Source organism: Myotis nattereri (genome assembly GCF_964212035.1).
Source record: "Myotis nattereri genome assembly, chromosome: 2".
Taxonomy (NCBI): domain Eukaryota; kingdom Metazoa; phylum Chordata; class Mammalia; order Chiroptera; family Vespertilionidae; genus Myotis; species Myotis nattereri.
Window position 1 is genome coordinate 62,451,160 of NC_138076.1, and position 19,495 is coordinate 62,470,654.

The window sequence follows — 19,495 nt, forward strand, 5'->3', positions numbered from 1 at the left end:
TATTTTATTGATTTCAGAGAGAGAGGAAGGGTGAGGGAGAGAGATAGAAATATCAATGATGAGAGAGAATCATAGATTGGTTGCCTCCTGCACGCCCCCTACTGGGGATCGAGCCCACAACCCGGGATATGCCCTGATTGGGAATTGAACCATGACCTCCTGGTTCATGGGTCAATGCTCAACCACTGAGCCACAAAAGCTGGGCTATTTTTCAATTTTAAGATAATTTCAACATGAAAATTTGGAAATAAGCCAGTCAGAGCAAGACAAATATCATATGATCTTATTGTAAAACTAATAAACACAATAAAATGAATAAAATATAAACAGAGACCGGGCAAGGGGGAAAGTGGAGGACATCTGTAATACTCTCAATAATAAAGACTTTTAAAAAAAAGAAAAAAGTGGGTAATGCACATATAAAAATTTGTTAAATATAAGATAAATACTAACAATATCATACATTTGTGTATGTATAGGCACAGTGGTATTACAAACATTACATCATTTAATCTTCAGAATCATATAAGTTAGGTGCTGTCAGTGCCTACCTCATTTTACAAATAAAAAAATGGGTATACAGTCCAATACCATAGCTATTAGCTACAAGTGGAAATTAAAATTAATTTAAATAAAATAAAAAATTTAGTTTTTCAGTAACGCTAGCCACATTTCAAATGCTGAACAGATAGTGGATATCATACTGTACAGCATAGATGTGATATGTTTTTATCATTACACAAAGTTCTACTGAACAACGGTTTAGAGACGTGGTTGGCAAACCGCGGCTCGCGAGCCACATGTGGCTCTTTGGCCTCTTGAGTGTGGCTCTTCCACAAAATACCACGTGCGGGTGCGCATGTACAGTGCGATTGAAACTTCGTGGCCCATGTGCAGAAGTCGGTATTTTGTGAAAGAGCCACACTCAAGGGGCCAAAGAGCCGCATGTGGCTTGCGAGCCTCGGTTTGCCGAGCTGCAGTTTGCCGACCACTGGGAGAGTTCAGTTGACTTGTTCCAATTTAAAACTAAGTACTGGAGTTGAGCTCATGTAATTTACTTCTTTAAAATCTGTTTTCTTTTAACTTCATTATGAAATATTTTGAAATAAGAGAGAAAAATATAACCCAACATATCCATTGTGCTTATCACAATTATCAATTTACTTAAGCCCTACTTTTAACCATTTTTCTACATTATTTTTTGGCTTTTCTTCTTTAATTATACTAATCAATGAAAAATTATCCCTTATTCAGAATAGAACATAAGGAGGCAGTATAACATAATGATTAAGACTACAGAATTAGAAAGCAGACAGATCTGGATTCAAATTTTGGCCCTACAACAAAGTTGTTATGTTCTTGGAAGAAAAGTTGCTTCATTTTCCTAGGGCTGAATTTGCTCATCTTTATAATTTTCTCCTACAGCCATCTATTATTTTTCTCTATAGTCAACATTTTCAGCTATTTTAATTCTTAAATTTTTATCTAAGATAAAAATTCAAATAAAATTATTTGAATGTAAAATAATTTGTGAAAGAGGCAATTTATTGTGAAAGAGGCAATATTTTTTCCACAGGCCTTTTATATATCCTCCTCCAAGATTACAAAGGTAAAATGACTCAATACAAAATTTCAACTATAACAGAAACATAATATAGGAAGAAAAAATTTTATTAGGGGTTCTTTTCTCAATTTCCCTAAGATAACCAGGTACTCTGTAAATGATAAAACAGAATCTATTGCCCCAAGTAGCTATGTATAGAATAATTGTTTAATTAATTTGATTTATTAATGCTGGCTTATATATATTCTAAATATAATTTTAACTAAGTTTAATCTAGAAAGAAATTATTTATGTTGATGTTTAAAGCATAAATGTGATTTTAAATTATTTAATTAAATCATCAAAAATTACATCAGGAGTAAAGTTCTGGACCAATTATTTTGGTTGGGGTAGAAACAAGAGAAGATAATTATGTGATTCAACAACAACAACAAAACACTCATCCTTTGGAGTTAATAACCCAGAGTTTTTTATTTTTGGTTATATAAAACCAAACTTAGGAAACCTGGATTTAAAAACTATTTTCTCCTTACTGTTTTCCAATTCCTTAATTTAACAATTTCCATCTTATTCTCTGCTTTAGTATTTATTAATAGGTTAATAATTTGTATATTAGAATAATTTATTCTAATAAGCTTAAAATCTAACAACAGGTCAATTAGCCAACCATTCACAAATTAAAACCTTTTTCTTTATGTATAGCATCATTGTTTTATTGCAATTTAAAAAGACTAAAATGATCATATAGATGAACATGTAAAGAATTTGGGTAATTATTAAATGGAGCAAGTCTTTTGGATAAGGTGTTATATAAGAAAACAACTTCAATATAAGGAAGTGAAATAATTTTATGTACATTTAGATAATTCATGGGTTACTTAAAGATTCAGAGGAAAAAAGGCCTAAAAATTCCTTGGCAAAGTCAACAGGAATCTAAGTAAATGTATACATTTTATGTTTAAAAAGTAATTTTGACTTCATAAATGGCATCTGGTTGTGTTCCCCTTCTCTCTTTGGTCAATCCAATAGAGACAGTATCTAGGGATTGAGGACCAGATAGTTGTCATGCTAGTAAAGTGCTTTGTTAAATGTGTAGCATTGTTATGTCAGGCTAAAACTTCTGACCATAAAGTGGAATATGAACACCTAATGTGATGTGACCTAGTTTTTCTAAGAGAAATTTAATACTCATTACATTTTAAGACCACTATCATTAGTTAATTTTTTCTCCATAATATACAAACCAAATTCCTCTACAGCAGTATTACGTTATTACTCAAATAAAAGATTTGTAGATGATTTACCTGACATCTTTCTCAAGCCGTGTAATACACTCCTTTAGTGAATCAATCTTAGAATCTCTCTGACGCACCGATTCAATTAGATATCTGTAAGGTTGTTGAGCTTGATTTAACAGAGAGTTAGCCCTGTCAAGCTAAAGAAAAACAGATTTCATTAAAACCTAGAAAATTTTACAAGAAACTAAAAGTATTCAAAATGCTCTAGCACAGATACAGTATACCTACTCTCCCTTATAATAATTACTCTGAAAAGCTTTCCCTGTGTAAATTGGAAAGTTTAAAAAATTAATCAATATAGCTATTCTCAACAACAATAATGACTATGTAAAAGGGAAGAAAAATTTAAATAAAATATAAAATATTATTTCCAACTTTGGGGAAGGGCTAACTATATTTTCTTACCATCTGTCAGCTGAGAAGGCCGAGGCTTGCGCTGCCAGCAGTGGCAGCAGCAGAGGTATGATGGGGGCATTGCCTTCCCCTGATCACCGGGTTGCCTCCCGCCCCTTGAGGGCTCCCGGACTGTGAGAGGGGGCAGGCCGGGCTGAGGGACCCCCCTGCAGTGCATGAATTTTCATGCACCGGGCCTCTAGTATAGGATAATATTCCATTGCATGCTTATAGCACATTTTCTTTATTAATTTATCTATTGATGGATATTTCAATTGTTTCCACTTTCTGGATATTGTGACTAATGCTGCTATGAATAGTGGTATATAAGTATCTGTTTGAGTACCTATCTTCAATTCCTTTGGATCTAGGTAGGAGTGAAGTGGAACTGCTGGGTCATATGGTAATTCTATATTTAACTTTTTCAGGAACTGCCAATTGTTTTCCACAGTGGATGCATCCTACCAACAATGTGCTTGGTTCCGATTTCTTGACTTCCTTGCCGAAATTGCTATTTCACGTGCTTATTGGCTATTTGTATGTCCTCTTTGGAGAAATGTCTTTTGCTCATTTTTCGAGTAGGTTTTTTTTTTGAGTTGTAGGTTTTCTTTATATATTCTGGATATTGAATCCTTATTAGATATATTATTTGCAAATATTTCTCTGTTTCTGCGATGTCTTTTTCACTGTTTTTCTTTTGGTGCTTGTACTTTTGGTGTCATTTAAAAAAAACAATTGCCAAATCCAAGGTCATGAAGATTTGCTCCTATGTTTTCTTGTATGGGTTTTATATCCTTAGCTCTGATATTTAGGTCTTCAGTTCATTTTGACTTAATTTTTATATACAGTATGCAATATGGTTCCAATTTCATTCTTTTACATGTAGATATGCAGTTTTACCAGCATCATTTGTTGACAAGACTATCTTTTCTCCATTGAATGGTCTTGGCAACCTTGTGGAGAAACCACTAACCATGTGTAAGGGTTTATTTCTGGGCTCTCTATGCTATTCCATCAGTCTATGTTAGTGATGGAGAACCTATGACACGCGTGTCAGAGGTGACACATGAACTCATTTTTTTGGTTGATTTTTCTTTGTTAAATGGCATTTAAATATATAAAATAAATATCAAAAATATAAATCTTTGTTTTACTATGGTTGCAAATATCAATATTTGTGACACGGCACCAGAGTTAAGTTAGGGTTTTTCAAAATGCTAACACACCAAGCTCAAAAGGTTCGCCAAAAAAAAAGGAAGATGGCGGCATAGGTAAACACTGGAAATTGCTGCCTCGCACAACCACTTCAAAAATACAACTAAAAGATAAAACGGACATCAGCCAGAACCACAGGAAGGCTGGCTGAGTGAAAATTCTACACCCAGAAGGAAAGAGAAAAGCACTGAGACTCAGAGGAGGTGTGGAAGTAAAGTGCAGAGGTATGGAGGCGCAAGCCAAAAGGGCTGGCAGCTGAGGACGCGGTTGTCTTTTTCAATTAGGAAGGAGTCTCAAGCTCCTGACTGCTCTGAACTCCAGTTCCGGGTGAGTCTCTGGGGACCCAGACTCATATGGGGAGAAACTGGACTGTCTGGCATCGGGCAAAACTCAAGGGCGGCTTTCTCTCAGAGGTGCTTGCAGTGATTACCGGGACACTGAGACGTGGAGCCTCTTAGGGTAGGACTGGGGAGCAGCCATAGCTGTTTGCTCTGCCCTGTTGATTCCCTGAGACCCCGCCCCATCCAAGCTGTGCACAGGGGATTTTGCATATGAAAGGCTTGGCCCTTTGCAACCTGAAAATTACCTAACAAACTGCAGAAAGACCCAGAACTTCCAAAAGAAGGTCCAAGGCCCCACAACAGCTTGCATTGCTTCACAGCTGGGCCTCATCTGGGCACCTCCAAACCCCCCAAAAAGAACAAGAATCCATAAAGATCTCTCCATAGCTCCTGCTGGGTAGCCTCAGGCAGACGCTAAATTAGCACCTCCTTAGAGATCCAAGAGCCAGTGTACCCAGTGGTCAGAGTGGGACCATCCAGATTATAACTCCTCAGATCCATAAGTGACACATTCAGGGGGCAGACTCAGTGAGCACCAAAGCCCCACTGAAGCAACTCTTGCCCCTAAGGGTGTCTCCAGCTCAGAAGTTCTCCCACTGCAGGCACAGCTGATTCTCACAGCCAATTGGTCTGGAGGTCAATTCCTCCCAGTGATACCTACAACAATCAAGACTTAACTAGAACAAGACTGTGCACAAAGCCCACAAAGGGGTCACCAAGAGTATCTACCTCAGGTAATTGGGGAGGCTGAGCCACTGGGCCCTATAGGACACCTAACACAGAAAGCCACTCTATCAACACAGGGAAGCATAAAAAATGCGGAGACAAACAAGTCACAAATGACAAAAATGGAGGAAAGCAAACTACTGGATATAGAGTTCAAAACCACGTTTATAAGGTTTTTCAAGAATTTTATGGAAACCGCCGATAAATTTAGCGAGAACCTCAAGAAATCTAGTGAGACCACCGATAAATTTAGTGAGACCCTCAAGAAATCTAGTGAGACCCTCAAGGTTATGAAAAAGGACCACTAGAAATTAAGCATACACTGACTGAAATAAAGGATATTATGCAGAGTTCCAACAACAGACTAGAGGATCGCAAGAATCAAGTCAAAGATTTGAAATACGAAGAAGCAAAAATCACCCAACTGGAAAAACAAAAAGAAAAAAGAATCCAAAAATACGAAGATAGTGTAAGGACCCTCTGGGACAACTTCAAGCGTACCAACATCCAAATTATGGGGGTGCCAGGAAAAGAGAGAGAGCAAGATATTGAAAACCTATTTGAAGAAATAATGACAGGAAACTTCCCTTACCTGGTGAAAGAAATAGACTTACAAGTCCAGGAAGCACAGAGAGCCCCATACAAAAGGAATCCAAAGAGGACCACACCAAGACACATCATAATTAAAATGCCAAGAGCAAAAGACAAAGAGAGAATCTTAAAAGCAGCAAGAGAAAAACAATCAGTTACCTACAAGGGAGTACCCATAAGACTGTCAGCTGATTTCTCAACAGAAACTTTGCAGGCCAGAAGGGAGTGGCAAGAAATATTCAAAGTGATGAATAGCAAGAATCTACAACCTAGATTACTTTATCCAGCAAAGCTATCATTCAGAATTGAAGGTCAGATAAAGAGCTTCACAGATAAGAAAAAGCTAAAGGTAGTTCATCACCACCAAACCAGTATTATATGAAATGCTGAAAGGTATCCTTTAAGAAGAGGAAGAAGAAGAAAAAGGTAAAGATACAAATTATGAACAACAAATACACATCTATCAACAAGTGAATCTAAAAATCAAGTGAATAAATAATCTGATGCACAGAATAAACTGGTGAATATAAAAGAATCAGGGACACAGAAAGGGGGTGGACTGACTATTCTCAGGGGGGGAAGGGGTGTGGGGGGTGCGGGAAGAGACTGGACAAAAATTGTACACCTATGGATGAGGACAGTGGGTGGCGGGGGTAATGGCAGAGGGTGGGGTGGGAACTGGGTGGAGGGGAGCTATGGGGTGAAAAAAGAGGAACAACTGTAATAATCTGAACAATAAAGATTTAATTAAAAAAAAAGGTTTGCTATCACTGGTCTATGTCTATCCTATGATAGTACAACATTGTTTTAATCACTGTAGCTTTGTAGTAAGTTTTATAATCAGACTAGAGGTCGGGTGCACAATATTCATACATGGGGTGGGGGATGGGGTGGGGGGAAGGATCCCTCAGCCCGGCCTCTACCCTTTCATAATCTGGGACCCCCCGGGGGATGTCTGACTGCTGATTTAGGCAGTTGGACATCCCTCTCATAATCCAGGACTGCTGGCTCCTAACGGCTTACCTGCTTGCCTGCCTGATGGCCCCTAACCTCTCTGCCTGCCTGCCTGATGCCCCTAACTGCTTGCTTGCCTGCCTGATCACCCCTAACTGCTTGCCTGCCTGCTTGATCACCCCTAACCACTTGCCTGCCTGCCCGATTGCCCCTAACCACTTGCCTGCCTGCCTGATCACCCCTAACTGCTTACCTGCTTGTCTGATCACCCCTAACTGCTTGCCTGCCTGCCTGATCATCCCTAACTGCTCGCCTGCCTGCCTGATCATCCCTAACCGCCTCTGCCTGGGCCCTTACAGGGGCTTCGTCTGGAAGGATGTCTGGAATGACATCCAGAAGGTCGTTCAGCTGTCTGGTCTAATTAGCATATTATGCTTTTATTATTATAGATAGAGTCGTCCAACTTTGTTTTTCCTTTTTAAGATTGTTTCGGTCATTCAGGGTCCCTTGAAATTTCATATAAATTTTAGAATGGATTTTCTATATCTGTAAAAATTGTCATTGGGATTTTGAACTGAATCTGTAAATCACTTTGGGCAGTATTATCATTTTAACAATATTGTCTTCCATGAACATAGGATGTCTGTCCATTTATCAGGTCTTCTTCATTGCATTAATGTTTTGTAATTTTCCATGTACAAATCTTTCTCCTATTTGATTAAATATACTTTATTTTTACTCTTTTTGAGGCTATTGCAAAGGGAATTGTTTTCTTAATTTCCTTGTTGGGTTATTAATTTTTATCTATCTACCTACCTATCATCTACCTATCTTTTAAAAAATCTTTATTGTTGAAAGTATTACATATATCCCTCCTTTCCCCCCACTGACCTCTTCTAATGGCTGCAAAAAGGTCTAGTAAACTAATGTGCCATAATTTAGTTACACTACTTATAGTAATAAATATTTGGGATGTTATCAAATTTTGACTAGTACAAAAAATGCTACAACAAATTTTTTATATTATAGATTTTTTAAAAAATTAATATTTTCTTTGTTCATTTTTTTCTCAGAATGTACTAGGTTAAGGGGTACGACTATTTAATGATCTTGACATATAGACCAAAGTTCTTTTCTAAAGGATCTTATCAAATTATACACCAAAATCAACCTTAGTTTTTCTCCTAATTCGTATTTGATCTTTTCCCTAAGCAAATGTAAACATAGGGCTAAACATAGCACTGTCAGTATTAGCAGGACCCTACTTTGGTACACAATGAGTCTCAAAAACCATATTTGAAAGGTGGGTATGCAAAAACTAAACAATCACAACAAAACTGGTGGGTATGGGGAAGGGAGTATTCTATTATACAGAAAAAAAATTTCCAAACTACTATGACCATAAAATGTTATTTGACAATAAAACTCTAGCATTTCATATGTTTAAACATTTTTTCTTCTTTACTTCATAACCCTTAAGAAGTTCAATTGAGGCAAGAGACTTGCTGCTTTTCTGGAACAAGGAATGATTTATACATTCCTCTCAAATAAAGTACATTTATAAGATCAACATTTAAAAAAATTAATATCTAAACATATTTATTTTAGCATTGAAATTTTTGGTTTTCTGCCCACCAAAAAAAAAAAAAAAAAAAAGAGTGACTAGCAGCCTAGGACCTAAAAATGTAGAGAATAGCAGGGTGTGTAGAGTGGAAGGTACAGCAAAAAGCAGAGAATGGGGGGTGGAGGTGGGGAGGGGCAGAAATAATTATTTTTAAAATGATCAATCATGAGGTCCAGGCGGGTAAGTAGAAAAGTGAAGCCATGAGGGACAGACCAACTGCTAAGAGGAAATGTGCTTGCAGTTTGGGAACTATTTTGTAAAAGTTATTTAAATTATTCATCTGCATTATATTAGCATATTTTCTTTTGGTTACATTAAGTACAGGCCAGGAAAAGATACCTCAAAGAAAAGGAAATGAATAGTGAAAGAAGACTTCTTTTTTGGACACAATTCATTATCCTGAAAGCGGAGCCATAAAGAAAAAAATACCATGAATATTTTCTATAGTTTGGGTTTTAGTGTCTTTTTACTTGCTTTGGTAAACATTCTGTAAAATCTATTACAATGTCACTGGAATTTTATTACTCTACTAAGTTACTTTATGAACATTCAAGTATGCAGCTGGAAAAAAATAAAACTAGGTTCCACTTACCTGTATGACCAGTTTCACTAGTCAATTAAATCAAACAATTGCCCTGACGTTGTTTTCACAGAACTGACCCTAACTGAATAAACTGAACTGACAAGTTGCTTTGTATTTCAAAGTGCAGAATAGACAGTGTGTGTGTGTGTGTGTGTGTGTGTGTGTGTGTGTGTAGGGGGCAGAGGGAGGCAGGGGAGGAGAAGACAGGGCATTTACAGACTGTAGTTAGCTGTGGTCTAGAATGAGCTATGTTTAAAGTTTATCAAGTCTAATTTCAATTGCATAAAAATAAAAAAGCAGGCGTTAGCCTTAATTATTTTAGTTCAATTTTTTTTCATTATAGCAATTATATATATTAGCTGTATTTTAAAAAGGTGTCTTTAATACACAACCTACAATCACCTCCCTCTCTGGATAACAGAAACTACTGTAGTGCTGTCAGTTTTAAGGATATGTTTCTTTATAAACTTGTTTGTAGGCTTCTAAATCCCCCAAATTTATATTAATTCCTCAGGAAATTAAAAATATGTTCATGTTTCTTAATAAAAAGTGATAATTTCTATTTTTGAAATAAATATATTTGAATAATTTAATTCCTCCAAATATGGTTTTAAAGTCTTTCTGTAACTATACTAATTAGTATTAAAAAAGTTTTGTAATTACTCACTTTGCTTATTGTTAGTAATCCTTCCTTATAGGAAAGTTTTAGTAATTAGTGACTCAGAAATCATATACGTAATAAATGACTCATGTCACATTTTATAGAATTGTTATTCCTCCTTTGTTTCAATAACCTGTACCTATGATTCAGAGAAAAGCAATGCCTGATTATAACAAAACTAGAGGCCCAATGCATGAAATTGGTGAAAGGGGCTCAGCCCTTGCGGCCCCAGCTGCCTTGCAGCCCCACAGCCCCGCCCATTGGTTGTTCCGGAAGGTTGTTCCACCATCTGGTCTAATTAGCATATTAGCTCTTTATTATATAGGATTATGCATTTTGATTCAAATACTAATTTAACTTATTGTATGCTTTCTCTTAAAATCTAAAAAACATAATGGTGACTATATTTTGTTGTGACATTTTTTTCTTCTGGAGTTTATTTTGAAAGAAACTCCTAGAAATAGAATTCTTTCTTGCCAGGGACAAAATACATTCTCTAGAATGGAATTTAACACTGAGTTGCTTTCTGTGTATAAATATATACATGTGACATTTTCTAGTAGTGGTGGTAGTTTGTGCTGCAAAATCCAGATATCCTTGCCTAATCTTTGTGATTGTGCCATGAAATGTCAAACACCTACTGAGATCCAATATGGGGCAACACTTTGGTGCTACTCTGTTCCCAATCTAAAGCACTAGTTCTCAGACCTAGCTAATCATGAGAACCACTACGGAAAATGTTAAAAAACAACAACAGTGATTTCTGGGACGCCATCCCAGTCCTACTGAGACATTTCTCAGCTTTCTTAGGTTCTGATGACCAATCAAACTTGGGAAACACAGCTTTTGTGATCTTGGACTTGCTGCAGGCCACTCCAACCATTTTATTAAGTTTGATAACACTGCACATAGACCATCTTATACTCTGAGTTGACCATCCTTGCAATGAAACTGGTTTCTTGTGTCCCGTATGGTTAATATCTTTATCTTTAACAGGGGTAATACTTAACTGATACAATTTAACCAATTAGGAAGCCAATCTTTGCACTGGAGCAGGACCCTGAGAAACTGTGGTGTCAGGTGTTACTTCTTTGTTGCTGGATGGTGGGGAGGTCCAGGTATTTTCAGAAGAGGGACCAGGACAGACAGGACTGTGGTGGGATGATGACACTTAGGGGCTTAGAGCAGCAGCTTTTTACCACTATTTTTGCAAATGTTTTATTAATTACCAGAAGCAAGTGCATACTACGTTATTATCAGCCCTGCTCTGGGCCTCAGATTCCCACAGTAATGGTCCAGATCAGGGGTCCTAAACTTTTTAAATAGGAGGCCAGTTCACTGTCCCTCAGACTGTTGGAGGGCCGGACTATAGTTTAAAAAAAAACTAGTCGGCTGCTAAGCAACAGGCAGCGGCGGCAAAAACACCTGGCGGGCCGGATAAATGTTTTCGGCGGGCTGCATGTGGCCCGTGGGCCGTAGTTTGAGGACCCCTGGTCCAGATAATGAGAAATTCATGAAACTAGTATGCTAAGATAATTAAAAGGAATCAGCATGGCAGTGATGGATAGATATATCTGTAGAACGTAATTTTTTTTTTAAATGTGGCCCTAGATCACTTTCATTAGAGCTTGATAAAAATGCAGATTCCTGGGCTTTCTTTTAGACCTACTTAATTGCAATCTCTGTGAGCTGGATCTAGTAACCTACATCTTGTAGTAACTTACAAGAATCTTAGGTAATTATCATACTAACATTTGAGAATTACTACTGAAGTGTAAGGAATAGACATGAGAGATATATCTACACTTGAGGGTTAAAGAGACATCTGAGAAAGAATGGGGGTCACAAAGCAAAGAGAAGAAAGCATTTCTAGAATATCTATAATGCCATGCGATGGATAGATTAGGGGACTATGAAGAGAATATTGGCAATTAGGAAGTCATCAGTGACCACTGAGAAGGGAACAGTGGACAAATGATGGGGAAGAGAGCAGAAGGAATTAAGTAAAAAGAGAGGGGTTAACTTCTGAAAAGTTACTTATGTCAATACACACACAGACTTTTACAATTGAATTTACTAGGGTGACACTGGTTATAAAATTATACAGGTTTCAAGTGTACAACTCCATAACACATCATTTGTATAATGCACCATGTGTTTACCACCTAAAGTCGAGCCTCCTTCCATCACCATTTATTCCGCCTATACCCTGTTCCCCCCTTTCACTCTGGCAATCACCATACTGTTGCTTGTGTCTGAGTTTTCTGTTTTTTTTTTCTTTCTTAATCCTTTCACCTTTTCAGCCAGCCCCCCCTAATTCCCTCTCCCCGCTGATAGCTGTCAGTGTCTTCTTGGAATCCATGAGCCTGTTTCTGTTTTGATAGTTTATTTTGTTCATTAGATTCCACATATATGTGAGATCATATGGTATTTGTCTTTCTCTGACTGGCTTAGTTCACTTAGCCTAAGTCCAGGTCCATCCATGCTGTCACAAAAGGTATGATTTCCTCCTCCTCCGCCCCCTCCCCCTCCTCCCCTCCTCCTCCTCCCCCTCCCTCTCCTCCTTCTCCCCCTCCCCCCCTCCTCCTCTTTCTTCTTTTTTCCCCCACAACTGAGTAGTATTCCATTGTATAAATGTACCACAGCTTTTTAATCCAATCATCTACTGATGGGCACTTGGTCTGTTCCCAGATTTTGGCTATTATGAATAATGCTGCAATGAACATAGGGGTGCATATATTCTTTTGAATCAGTGTTTTGGGGTTCTTTGGATATATTCCCAGAAATGGAATTGCAATTCGACTTTTAAGTTTTTGAGGAAACGCCATACTGTTTTCCACAGTGGTTGCACCAATCTGCATTCCCAGCAACAGTGCATGAGGGGTCCCTTTTCTCCACATCCTTCCCAATACATACACACACACACACACACACCCCACTTTTTTTTTTAAGAGGAACCAAAAAGTGGGGGGTGGGAGGGTGAACATTCTTAAAAAAATCGTTGGGTGAAAAAGATGAAGGGAAATACATTTAGATGACATCCTATATAATACAGAGCTAATATGCAAATGGTTGGCATGCCCTCATGCTATCACGCTGTAACGGCTCAGACACTCGACACTGGGGAGAGAGGAAGGGGGACCAGCCAGGCACAAATGAGCTTGCGAGAGAGGAATGGGGACCAGCCAGGCTGTGTCCTGGGAGAGGGACAAGCCGCCTGCCCTGCGGTCCTGAGCGCCAGCAGTTGGGGCTGCAACCCAGGAGAGGGACAAGCCACCCACCCCACGGTCCCGGGTGCCAGTGGCTGCACCTGTGGCCCGGGAGAGGGACAAGCCACCGCCCCATGGTCCTGGGTGCCAGTGCCTGTGGCTGTGGCCTAGGAAAGGGACAAGCCGCCTGCAGCGGTCCCTTGCAGCTGCAGTCAGCCTGGGCAAAGCTGGCCCATGTCCTGGGTGGCTGAGGCCAGCCAGAGGGAGGGAAGCCTGGGTCCTGGGTGCCTGCAACTGGCCAGAGGAGGGAATCCTGGGTCCTGAGTGTGGGGAAAGACAGAGGCAGTTAGGGGAGATCAGGCCAGCAGGGGAGCAGTTAGGGGCAATCAGGCAGGCAGAAGTTGTTAGGGGCTATCAGGCAAGCAGAGGAGTTAGGGGCGATCAGGCAGGCAGGCAGGTGAGCGGTTAGGAGCCAGTGGTCCCGGATTACGAGAGGCAGTTGGACATCCCCCGAGGAGTCCCGGATTGGAGAGGGTGTAGGCTGGGCTGAGGGACCCCCCTCCCGTGCACGAATTTCATGCGCCGGGCCTCTAGTCCTGTATAATAAAGAGGTAATATGCAAATTGACCATCACACCCTTGCACAAGATGGCTGCCCCCATGTGGCCAAAGATGGCCGGCAGGTGAGGGCAGTTGTGGGCAATCAGGCCAGCAGGGAAGGGCAGTTGGGGGTGACCAGGCCAGCAGGAGAGGGCAGTTGGGGGTGATCAGGCCCACAGGGGAGGGCAGTTGGGGGCAATCGGGCTGGCAGGGGAGCAGTCAGGCGTTGATCAGGCTGGCAGGGGAGGTGTTAGGGGGTGATCAGGCTGGCAGGCAGGTGAGCTGTTGGGAGCCAGCAGTCCCGGATTGTGACAGGGATGTCCCCTCACAGGGATCGGGCCTAAACCAGCAGTCGGACATCCCCCGAGGGGTCCCAGATTGGAGAGGGTGAAGGCTGGGCTGAGGGATCACCTCCCCCCCCCCCCCCCCCGTCAGTGCACGATTTTTGTACACTGGGCCTCTAGTATTATAATAAAGGCAAGATATAGATGATGGATTGATGATTTTGGGGTGTGGAAGTGTTCTGCAATATGAAAATGGGAAATAGGTAAATAAAAATAAAAACACTGGGCAACAGGAATGAGCACCTTGTTAATGTTCAACAACATGGATCTGTAATGCTTCCAACCAGCAAAAGTAGCAGATTTCCATAAGAATTTTTAGCACATTACTAGCAAACTCAAAATTTTTCTCTCCCTCTTTCCTTCCTTCCATTAAATATTTATAGAGTAACTACCAGGCTTTAAGATGCTATGCTAAAGGTGAGGATTGTCAAAAAAAGCCTGATGGATGAATCTGGTAACAAAGCAATCTAGAGTGCTAGTGACAGTGCTCAGAAAGATAAGACTCAGACTGGGCAGGAAGAAGAGGGGCTTGACAGAGGAGAAAAATACCAACAGTTTGAGTCTAGGGCTTGTAATGAGCCCTAATAAAGCACAAGGTTAGTGGGAATGAAAGAACTGGGAGAGCTGGAAGGACTGAGAAAGCTAGAAGGACAGGAGATAAAGAGTCAAGAATATAATTTTCGAGTACTAGTGTTTTAAATTTTTCTCCCCCTCAAAGCAACTCTTGAGAAATTCATCTTAATGTGATTCAATTGTATAACAATGCTGATGGGGTGGGGAGTGGAATTTGCAGTGTGATTTATAATAGCTCCTAAATGAAAAAATTTTAGACACTGATGCATTATTAAGGCACAATTAGGTAAAAAGTTTAAAAATGATTTTATTTGTTTGACATGTAAACAGAATATGATTTATAAATAAGTCATTGTTGTACCTACTTCAGTGGTGGTTGGCATTTGGAGGACACTCACACACACAAATATATATTAAAACAAAATAGAGAAACACAATATATTTTTCTGTAACTTTCCTTTTTTTGAAAAATTATCAATATGGCATGAACCCCTTTTAAAGTTAGCACATACAGATGTACTTTTTTGTAACTATGCATCTTGAAGTTTTTCTTAAATCTAGCAACTTTACATTTGTAACAAATCACCTGGATTCCATTAAGTGCCTTCTATGTAAAAAATCCCAGGCAACTAAACCTTGCCATTTGGTCAGTTGAGACTGTGCATATGCCATTTTCTAGATAAGGTTTTAAAGTGAGTTAGCTGTAACAGATAAATCTGCAAGTGCTTACACTAGAAGACAAGGCCTTTGTGAACAAGGCTGTACATGTTAGGAGGGCAAGTCCATGCCTATTTTGCTATCAGTGGTTGAATACAGTGCAAGTTTGATAAATGTTTACTAAATGACTGGAAAGAGCAAGAGCAAGAATCAAGGTTTAATAAGGCTAAGGAAGACCAATTCATGCTGGCAGTAATGTGGCATGCTTTATGCTTTAGTCTAGATTTTCTGCTGTTTACTGGTAATAAAACCCACATCAACATTCTTTTATTTTTAAACTATCTCCGGCATCCTTGGCCTATACAAAGAAACTATTTTTTAAAAAAAATATATATATTTTTTATTGATTTCAGAGAAGAAGGGAGAGGAGAGAGAGAGAGAGAGAGAGAGATAGAAACATTAATGATGAGAGAGAATCACTGATTGCTGCCTCTTGCAGGCCCCCTACTAGGGATCGAGCCCACAACCTGGGCATGTGCCCTTGACCGGAATCGAACCCAGAACCCTTCAGTCTGCAGGCCAATGCTCTATCCACTGAGCCAAACCAGCTAGGGCCACATCAACATTCTTAACTAACTTGGTGGCTTCTTGAAAATAAGGTTGGCACACACACAAAAAAAGCCAATTAATTTTTTTCTCTTTTATACTGGACCGACTAATAATGAAGCAATGATCTTAAGACACTGGACATAAAAGGAATGAAGGACAATGACCCCTAAAACACGGTTCATGTGGCAGAATGCTGAAGAAAAGGAGCTGCAAGAAGAGAAAACTCTAAAATTTATAGATAGCCCCCTTGAGTATTCATCTAGGCATTGAACAGGGTATATGTGTAAAGAAACTACCAGAGGCTGAGATAGAATGACTGAACAATCCCTAATGATCACATAGGCCAGGAATAGTACCTATTCCCAACAGACAATGTATAAAATCTACTAATTCATATGACATGAGGTAATACTTAAAGGGCTTTGGTCTCAGTAGTAGTGGAAAAATTAGCCTTACGATAAACCCTTATTTGCTTATATAAGCTTAAAAGCAAGACTTGAAATGACCAAACTTTTTCCAAGAAACTTAGCCATGCTTGAAAACAAAACTCACACAGATGTATAAAAATCCAAAAATTATTTAGTTCTAAGATAAAATTCACAATGTCTGGCACCCAGTAAATAAATCAGTAGGCATGCAAAGAAGCATGACAATATGATACATAATGAAGTCAATTTAATAGAAAGCAATTACGAAATGACAAAATAATAGAAGTAGTAACAAGGATATCAAAGCAGTTGTTGAAACTCTATTTCATTTGCTCAAGAAAAGCAAGTTTGAAAAGGTTAAGTAGAGACCTGGAAAATATCAAAAAGACCCAAAATGAACTTCTAGAAATGAAAATTATAATATCTGAGATGAAAAACATACTGAATTGAATAAAGATTATATTATACACTAGAGGCCCAGTGCATGAAATTTGTGCATGGGGGTGGTGGGGGGGGCTCCCCTCAGCCCAGACTGTACCCTCTCCAATCCAGGACATCCCTCTCACAATCCTGGACTGCTGGCTCCTAATCGCTCACCTGCCTGCCTGCCTGCCTGGTCACCCCTAACTGCCCCCCCCCCCCCGCTGGCCTGATCACCCCTCACTGCCTCTGCGTGCTGGCCTGATCGCCCCTAACTGTCCCCCCATACCAGCCTGGTTGCCCCTAACTGCCCCCCCTACTTGCCTGGTCACCCCCAACTGCTGCCCCCTGCTGGCCTGGTCACCCCTAACTGCCCCCCCCCCCGCCCCCGCTGGCCTGATTGCCCCTCACTGCCTCTGTGTGCCGGCCTGGTCACCCCTTACTGCCCTCCCCCCGTCAGCCTGGTCGTCCCAACTGCCCCACCCCTGCTGGCTTGGTCATCCCCACCTGCATCCCCCCTGCCAGCCTGGTCACCCCAACTGTTCCCCCCCCCCCCCCCGCTGGCCTGGTTGCCCCATGCAGCCTGCTATTCAGTCGTTTGGTTGTCTCTCACTAACCCCCTCCCCCCCCTCCCCCCCCCCTGCTGGCCTGGTTGTAGGCAGCCATCTTGTGAGGGCATGAGGGTTAATTTGCATATTAACTCTTCATTATATAGGATTGGAAAAGAAAAGGTTAGTGGGCTTGAAAACTTAGAAGAATTTATGCAAAAGAAAGTGAGAGAGAGAGAGAGAGAGAGAGAGAGAGAGAGAGAGAGAGAGAGAGAGAGAGAGAGACTTAAAAAAAAAACCCCCAAACAGTTGAAGAAATAACGAATGAAAATTTTCTAAATTTGATGATATCACATATACAATAAGTTTGACAGAAATGAAGCACAGGAAACATCAAGAAAACCACACCAAGTCACATCATAATAAAATTGCTTAAAGCTAGTGAAAAAAATCTTAAAAGCAGCTAGAGAAATAAGACATTACTTATAGAGGAAAAAAGAAAGATGACAGCATATTTCTTGTCAGAAACAATGCAAACTAAAAGAGAAGTAACATCTTTCAAATACTAAAGAATTCTTTACACAGGGAAAATATATTTCAAGGACAAAGGTGAGCCCTGGCCAGTGTTGCTCAGTGGTTAAGAACATCAGCCCCAGAAGGTCATGGGCCCAATTCCCAGTCAAGGTCACATACTTGGGTTGTAGGTTCGATCCCCACCTGGGTTGGGGCATGTGTGGGAGGCAACTGACTGATGTGTCTCACATAGATGTTTCTCTTTCCCCTCCACTTTCACTCTCTCTAAAAATCAATGGAAAAATGTTCTCGGGTGAGGATTACCAAAAAACAACAAGAAAGATTAACTCAGCCCCTAGATGTATATTTAAAAGTATTAAAATAGGTAGTCAAACATATCCTGTACTTGAATGTTCACAGCAGCGTTATCACAACAGTCAAAAGGTGGAAATAGCCCTGACTGGTTTGGCTCAGTGGATAGAGCGTCGGTCTGCGGACTGAGAGGTCCCAGGTTCGATTCCAGTCAAGGGCATGTACCTTGGTTGCGGACACATCCCCAGTAGGGGGTGTGCACGAGGCAGCTGATCGATGTTCCTCTCTCATCGATGTTTCTAACTCTCTATCCCTCTCCCTTCCTCTCTGTAAAAAATCAATAAAATACATATATAAAAAAATGGTGACTTTAAAAAAAAAAAAAAAAAAAAGGTGGAAATAACCTAACTGTCCATCAGTGAATGCATGAGCTAAAGGTAATATATCTGGAAATCTGCTAAGCGAGTAGATTTCAGGTGCTCTCACCACACTTACACACAAAAGGTTAAATTCTATGTGAGAGATACGTTGATTAGCTTGACTGCAGCAATCATTTCACTGTGATAAATATCTATCAAATCTTCATGTTATCACTTTATATACATTTATTAAAAAAATAAATAAAATAGCAAAAAATAAAATTCAAACTATAACACAAAGGCCCTCAAAGGCAAAGCACAAGAAACATAAGAAAAAGAAAGATAACTTGGACTTCATCAAAATTAACTTTTGTGATCAAAGGACATTAACAAGAAAGCAAAAGACAACCCATAGAATGGGAAAAATATTTGCATATCATATATCTGATAAGGGTCTATATTCAGAATAAAGAACTCTTACAACTCAACAACAAAAAGACAGATGCCCTAATTAAAAAAAGGACAGATGACATGAATAGACATTTCTCCAAAGATAAACAAATGGCCAATAAGCACACAAAACAATGTTCAACATCATCAGTTACAAAGTTAATGCAAATAAAAATTACAATGAGATACTATTTCAAACCCACTAGAGTGGTTAAAATGAAAAAACAAAAACAAAAAACAGCCCTAGCTGGTGTTAGTTGGAGCATCGTCCTGTATACCAAGAGGTGTCGGGTTTGATTCCCAGTAACGGCATATACCCTGGTTATGGGTTTGATACCAGGTTGGAGCATGTTTGGGAAGGCAAGTGATCAATGATTCTCTCTTTCTCCTCCTCCCTTATGCTAAGTGTCAGAGAAAGACAAGTACCATATGTTTTCACTCATATGTAGAATTTAATGAACAAACTGAACTAAGAAGCAAAATAGAGACAGACTCATAGATAGAGAGCAGGCAGGCAGCTCTGG

At 39.7% G+C, this 19,495-nt stretch overlaps 1 protein-coding gene across 1 annotated transcript in view; it reads right to left on the bottom strand.

Annotated features, from left to right (window-relative positions):
* The window catches only part of PIBF1 (progesterone immunomodulatory binding factor 1), a 223,918-nt gene that overhangs the window by 35,705 nt on the left and 168,718 nt on the right, over nucleotides 1-19,495 (bottom strand). Inside the window, exon 15 of the mRNA XM_081084193.1 lies at nucleotides 2,869-2,999. Within this exon, the coding sequence (XP_080940319.1) occupies nucleotides 2,869-2,999 (131 nt within the window). The remainder of the gene's footprint in view (nucleotides 1-2,868; nucleotides 3,000-19,495) is intronic.